Source organism: Octodon degus, unplaced genomic scaffold (assembly GCF_000260255.1).
Source record: "Octodon degus isolate 3935 unplaced genomic scaffold, OctDeg1.0 scaffold00119, whole genome shotgun sequence".
Classification (NCBI taxonomy): Eukaryota; Metazoa; Chordata; class Mammalia; order Rodentia; family Octodontidae; genus Octodon; species Octodon degus.
The window spans coordinates 6,206,051-6,213,493 of NW_004524695.1; the positions used below are offsets into that span (position 1 = coordinate 6,206,051).

Genomic DNA, 7,443 nt, shown 5'->3' on the forward strand with positions numbered 1-7,443 from the left:
CCTCCCTCTTGCGGCTCTTCGGAGCTGCTCTCACCCTCCGCTTTACCTTCTGTAGGTAGAAGCTTAGGGACCAACGGCTAATCAGGTGTGTCGATGAATTCTGATCGGTTTATTTTTTTCATAACTAAGTGTAGGGCCACCACCTTCCGCCTCCTGGTCGCGTGTCAGAAGCTCCCAGTGGCTGGGGGAGCCAGGACTCGGTCCCCTTCGCCAGAGGTGACCCATTCCCGTGTGTGTCGACCTGCTGAGACTGGCATGAGTTAGGATACAGTTTCTCGGCCAGCTACACCTGGCTTCCAAGGGCAGTGGCGGAGAAAGGAGGCCCCTTGCTAAGGTACTACCCAAGGCCACCCTTCTCCAAGATTACACAAATAAAAAACGTACACACAGCTTTCGCATGCCGTGCGCAGGGACTCGGGCACTCTGTGCCGGAGCTCGTTGGCCGAGGGTCCAGCGTGCTCAGCTTCGCCTTTGCGTTGCAGTTCTCGGGAGGAAATAAGCAGCAATGGACTCAGGCTGAGCTTTTGGAGGATGGTCTTTCCTGCTGTAAACACGTTACCGGCCGTCCAGTCAGCAGCATTTTAACACTCGTTTTTGGGGTCGGTTCCATGGCCCGGGAAGGGGTTGAGGTTGCGCGCGCACGCGCACACGCAACTCGGGCGCAGGCGCCCCCGCCGGCTCCCCGGGCACATTTGGAGACGCCACTGCCGCTGCCAGCCCGGGGGCGCCTCACGAGCGATCGGCTCGTCCTTCCCCACCCCCACTTCGGGCCAGCTCGGCGCTTGGCGCTGGTGCCCAGTTCCGCCACTGACCGGAACTGACGGCCTCTTGGCTGCCGCTTCGTTGGCGCCCAGCACCCCCAGCTGCAAACACCCCTGTGTGTAGTGCTGGGACAGCGCTGGGCGCGCCTGGGGCCATGCATCGGCCAGCACGCCACCTACGTGGAGCTCGGGCGCCCCCTCCTTCGTCTCCGCAGGCTGAACCCCTGCGGCGCGCGGGGCCTGGTTTCCTCTGGGAGGCAGCGCGGGGGTGGGGTGTGCGGCGCGTAGCTTGGGGAAAGGCTCTGAGCCAAGGGGGTAGGGCGGTGACAGTTGGCACCCGGTTGCGCCAGAGTCCTTTCCCCGGAGATCTCGGAGAGGCAAACCTGCCTCGACGCCTGCACTCGCCCCACGCAAGCGTGGGAAAGGCTGCTCCCAGGGGCCGGAAGCCCTAGCCCAGGCTGAGCCCCACGTCCGCGGCACCTGGAGGCGGAGCGCGCCTGGGAGCAGCGAGCACAGGGCTGGGGGAGACCGTGAGCTCGGAGGCCAGCTCACAGGAGGGTGTGCTTTTCCCTAGGACCCGCCGGGCCCTGTTCCTGTCCCTTCTCCGCCCTACGCGCCACGTGGGCGCCCCGCCCCGGCCCGGCAGCCGGAGAGAAGCAATTACAGTTGCGACCCGGCTGATGTCACTTAGGGAAAACGCTGAAACGTGCGCGAGCCGGGCCAGCGTTGGCAAAGCCACGCCGCTGCCCTGCGGCAGAGGGGGGCGGGGGAAGGCGCGGGCCGGAGGGAAGCAGCGGGGCGGGAAGCGCGGGGAGGGCACTCGGAGCCGCGCGGCTGCGGGGGACGCGGGCGGGGCGGAGAGAGGCGGGCAGCTGCGGGCACTGCCGCTCCTCTCCCGCCCTTCCCGCTCCTGCTGCCGCCGCAGGCCCGATTCACACGGGGCTCGAGACGGGCCGAGGGTGCTCGAGGGGGCGGGAAGGGCAGGGCGCAAAGAACCCAGCGCCCCACTCGGCTGAGAGGAAGGCGTGCGGTGCACCTGGCGCCTGGGCTGCCATCTGCTCAGAGCTCCCGCCCGCGGCCCGGGCTGGGCCTGGAGACAGATAAGAGCGCGGCGCGGGTGTGGACGGCTCGCTCAACTGCCGCCGTGAACTCGGGCCAGCCACGGCGATCGTGCTCCTACTGCGTGCCCCTCCAGCTGCCGGGAGTGGGAACTGCACCATCTGCCCTGCTACCCGCAGGCTGGAAACGAATTCCGTGTATATGGTAAAATAAGTTCAAACCTCGAATTATAATGCATAAGCAAATTCATCCTGCCAGCCCAGCCATGGTGACCAAGGCAGTTGGGGCTTTGGAGTGCTGAGTCTGGCAGCAGAGCCCACGCACGGAGGTTTTCTGATAGTTTTTTCTCTCACTGCTTCCTAAAGCACGAAACTCCCGGTGCTTGTGTTCCACACTGACTACGCACAGCTCAAAATCTTAAAGTAGGCTGAAAAGTAAGTTAGCGACACTTTATCGTGCTCTCGGGGCAGATATCAGAAAGGTCGTCCTCACAACACGCTGATTTACTCAATTTCACAAACCTCAGACCTAAACCACTACCCTGTGATGATAGATATCTTGTGATAAAACTTTAATATCCTGAAATAAAATTCATGGGGGATATAACCTATGCACATAATAAAACAAGCAGTGCTTCAACTACAAGATAATGGAGGATCTACACAATGGATAATCATCAAATGTACATAGGTTGAGTATGTTTCGGCACAACATCCAAATTTCTAAAAATCCCCAAATTCGCCCCAAAGAATGCTACTGTCAAGGTGGGAGTTAAGCATTACCGAGCCAGGCAAGTCCTAAAGAATGAAGAGACTGCTGATGACCTGAGTTAACCGTGAATACTGAAGACTCGAGTCATAAGTCAGCCTCCTGGTATTGGTGCCTGTACTTGGCCCTTTCCTCCCTGGCTTTGGTCAAAGACTTGCTTCAGCCAATGGGACACTGGTAAATTATTATAAGGAGGTAAGCTGGGAACCCAGGGGGTCCGATGGCATGTTGCCCGTCAAAGGCAAGAAATAAAAACCCTCGCAAAAAAGTCTCAGTTTGAAGGCAGTTTTATTTGGGGGAGAACCAATCATTTTATTCTTCAGACTTTCATGAATTACATAGGCACACTTGCCTCAGGAAGGACACTGTCTCTTCGTATAAATTTAAACTAGTTTAAAATCAGCCTGGCCGAAACTGCTAAAACATTTGAATAAATATCTCGAGTGCCCACTGCTCAGTCCTGTTGACATAGGCAATTAACCATCATACACAGCTGCTACCAGTCCCACCTTAGAGAAATACTGTACCTGAGAATGGACTTTGTATATCTATAGAATAAGGAGCTACCCAGAGGACGTATTTTGATGGAAATATGGGTATATCTTCATGCTTCCTGTCTTGGATAGCTTAACCTCTCCAATAAATAACAGCAACATTCTACTAATTAGAATTTATTCCTTTAGATTAGAACATAGTTTCCCTAACTAGAATGTATGTTATCCAAGAAATTACTTGATGGAGTTACTATTTATAAATAGCTCACAGCGAAGTTCTTTGTAAATTTTCCAGTAGATTCAAGAGTATGTTAATATGGGGAAGGGTCATCCAGGAGAAGGAGAGAGAACTTTGACAAGGGGTGGTGTGAGTGTCATGCTTTCAGCTGAAAGGTAGCCTAAGGTGGGTGAGAAAAGACAGAAACGAAGATGAACATCATTTTCTGTTCTCTTTAAACATACAGAATTCATTTCTTGCCTGGAAAGTCCCTAATGTGAATATGCAAGATAGTATCATTAAAATTACTTAGGATTTAAGGTATGTTGCAGTTTAACTCAGAATAGATACAGCTTTCCTTTTCATGTGTATGCCTTAAAGGGGGAGAAGACTTGAGGAAACACCATGCCAGGTAATTTAAAGCTATTTATCACCAAGCTTTCATAATTTTATGATGCTAATCATGGCTTATTATATTTAGTGGTTCAAATAACAGTTTCAATACTACTAGAATTTGGAGCTTTAAAAATAAAAGAGCAATGAGAGAAAACACGGTGTCTTTGTGTTGTTCAGGTCCTGCCTGCTGCATGGGCCTGGATAGGGTGGACTCTGGTCATGACCAGAAAGCTCAGGGACTCCAGCTCTACACATGAAAAGTCCTTCTTATTGGGTTGTAGTCACCTTCCACTCCCTGGAACACAATGCCCAATTTAGAGGGGTTTATTTGGGTTGTGATTTTAGGCCATGGTGGTCCAACTGCAAGCAAGGCCTGGTAGGAAGGTTTGGCTGAGGAGAGGTGCTCCCCTCAGGGCAGCCAGGACTCTGTCAGGAGAGGGGCCCTGAAGGAGGCAAACCCTTTCAGGTCACACTCACAGGAACCTGGCTCTTCAGGTCAGACCTGGCCTCCTAACAGCAAGTCAGTTTATGATGCCCCAGTAGTCCAGTCAGCTTCAGAACACATCAGACTTTGGGGGCCATTTTAGAGCTAAACCCTAACATTGATCCCTCACAGGTCTTCAGATGGATCCTTTCCCAGCAGTGGCTCAGAGAACCAGACTGGGAGGCTCTGTAGTTAAGCATGTGGCCTTTGTTGCCAGGAAAGAGGTAGGGAGAACTCTCATCCTGCACCCTTTGGTGCTGGAGATGGAGTGCTGGATCTCACTCACTAAGATACCCCTCTAGCTCCTCGGTCCCTCTTAAATATCTCTTCTTCGTAGTGGCACATATTATTTATGCTCATCGCCCACTGGGAATACAAGGGATGATCAAAACATACAAAGCTTGTTTGAATAAAAACACAGTAAAGGATAAATCCCTTTTTATCATCCTTAAAATATTCTCTGTTGCTTATACTTATCCCATCATTGTTGCCACTTTCTGAAGTAGTTCTGGCAGTCCCCTTTTGTGAGGGTCTTTAAAATGAGAATATGGTGGGATATGATGAAAATACATGGAACACTGCTGCCAAGTGTCCTCCAACACAAAATCAAGGTCATAGAAAACATTGCAGTGTGTCGTCATCTGCCATATTCCCTGATCTGGCACCCTGTGACATCTGGCTCTTCCCCAAAGTCAAAATGACCATGAGAGGTAAATTCTGAATTGGTTCAGGACACTGAGGCAGCCATGATATCATATCTAAGAGAAAAGAGAACTTCTAGGATGTTCATGAAATGGTAAGAAGGATGGATAAGTGTCCAGAGGGAGGGGAAGTATTTTGAGAGGAATCAATGGCAATCTGTCTTTTACTGTAACATTTCCCTAAAATGTTAAATACTCATTTTGTCATTCATCATAAGGCTCACGGCCTACCCAGAGACTTGGAACTGTGGTTCACCCGTGTCCCAGGAAAGAGGGAAGTGAGCATGGGTCGATACTAGAAATTCATTCTACATTACCTGTGGGATAGATACATAAGTGAATTAATTGAAATGTAAGTGAATTTAAATAAATGCTATTCTCTTTTTAGCTGCAATATAAAAATCAGACTTACTTGAATTGATTCAAATAAGGAAAAGAAAATTCTTTTTCTGGACTAGTATCTTAGGGTATTTATTTTAAAAAATCTCTAGAGACATGAACACTTCTGCTTTTCTTGTTTTGTTCTGATTTTTTTTTTTTTTTTTTCAGAACCAGGGATTGGATTTAGGCCCTTGCACTTGCCAGGCAAGCGCTTATTCTACTGAACTATCTCCCTGGCCCCTGATCTTTGTTTTTGAGAGGAGTCTTTCTATGTAGTTCTGGCCAGCATTGAATTCACTCTGTAGCTCAGGCTGGCCTCAGTGATCCTCCTGCCTCAGCTTCCTGAGTGCTGGGATTCCTGGCATATACCACACTGTCCTATTACTTCTTAGTACAATGTACTAGTAGCAGGAAGTGAGAACAGAAAAATAAGCATATGATAATAAAACAGAGAGAGAGAGAGAGAGAGAGAGAGAGAGAGAGAGAGAGAGAGAGAGAGAATCTTTGAAGGATGATTGAAGGATAAATACAAAACTGACTGTAGAATCCCAAAAAGTAAAAATAGCCTCCAAAATGTGCCTTGGTTATTTTGTTGTTGCTGTTGCTGTTGAGACAAAATACCTGACACCCAAGTTAAAGAGGAAAAGGTTTATTTAGCTTGAAGTTTGCAGAGGTTTTAGTCTGTAATTAGCTGGCACCAAGGCAAGGCGGCACGGCACAGGGCAACGGTCCAAGGTGGCAGAAGACAGCAAGAGCGAAAGGGGGGAGGAAGCAAGCCTCTTTTTTGTGTTTTTACTACACTGTATGTGGGCTCTCTGCCCACACCCACACCATCTCTGTGCCCTCCTCTTCCCTAAACTGAGGATGTTTACAAAGTGAGGACTGTGGCCCCTTGCTGAATCACTCAGCTGAACTTGTAAACTTCAGTTGACCCAGCGAACAACATCCTGGAGCGCTAAGGGCATGTCCTTTTCACCTTAGGATGTAGACCTGCTGAGTTACTTAATTAAGCTTCTTTAAAAAAAAAAAAAGGAGTTAATGGCCTGTTTGGGCTCCAGGAGATAGCACAGTAGAATAAGCACTTGCCTGGCAATCCTAAGGTCCTGAGTTCAATCCCAGGTAAAACAAAAAAAAAAAAAAAAAAGGAGTTAGTTAAGCTTCTAGACTCCTCCAGTTGACACAATGTGTCAAACCCCTTATGATGAATGTGATCATTATATAGATCTAAAGCATATCAATAAAATTAATTAACAATAAAGTTATTACCAAGTAATAGAAGAAAATATGACTTCAGGGAACTTCAGCAGAAACTATGGAAGTCAAACGGCAATATAGTGGCATCTTTGAAGGGCTGTGGGATAAATACAAACCTGTCCCCAGAGTCCTAAAAAGTCAAAATAGCCTTCAAAAGGGAAGGTTAAAGAGAGCCAAAGGAAAGCTAGGAGACTTTGTTTCAAGATTTTTTTAAAAAAGCATGCTTTAGGAAAATAACTTCCAACAGAAACACAAGAGTAGAGGAAGGAATGAGAAACAAAATAAAGGGTAAATATGTGGGTAAATTTAAAAGGGTAGTGATTATTTAAAGCAACCCTGGTAATTATGCTTTATAAGGTTTATACACAGATGTAAAATGCACCGTAACAGCTGGAAGGGTGGGAAGGTGAGAATGGAGATTGGCATCCATGCATCTTGCAGAGTTTGGAAAGTAGAGGGTTATAAGGCAAATGTAGAGGTGCAGAATTTTAAAGTAACCAAAGAACCACTGAAGAAAGAATACAAAAAGACATGAAGCTAATAGAAGAGATAAAGTCAACTATTAAGAATCTTTGATTAGTCTCTAGGAAGGCAAGAAAGGCAGACCAAAGGAACCAAGCGTAGACAGAACAAAACCCAAAGAGCAAGGTCACAGACTGATGAGCAGTTCAGTTCATAACTGTACTAAATATGAATGGACTAAACACCCCCATTAAAAGTCTAAGACAGGGCTGGGGAGATAGCTCAGTGGAATCAGTGCTTGCCTGGCAAGACAAAGTCCTGAGTTCAATCCCTGGTAACAACAACAACAAAAAAAAGTCCAAGACAGTCAAGTAGGCTTATAAAGACCCAAGTATGTACTGCTTACAGAAGACACATTTTAAAATGTAACAATACAGGGGCCGGGGAGATAGCTCAGTGGAATAAG

At 48.1% G+C, this 7,443-nt stretch overlaps 1 protein-coding gene across 1 annotated transcript in view; it reads left to right on the top strand.

Annotated features, from left to right (window-relative positions):
- The first annotated feature begins 4,726 nt into the window (after positions 1-4,726).
- Positions 4,727-7,443, top strand: part of LOC105743359 (60S ribosomal protein L6-like) — a 5,329-nt gene continuing 2,612 nt past the window's right edge. Inside the window, exon 1 of the mRNA XM_012516676.1 lies at positions 4,727-4,889. Coding sequence (XP_012372130.1) covers positions 4,727-4,889 — 163 coding nt within the window. The remainder of the gene's footprint in view (positions 4,890-7,443) is intronic.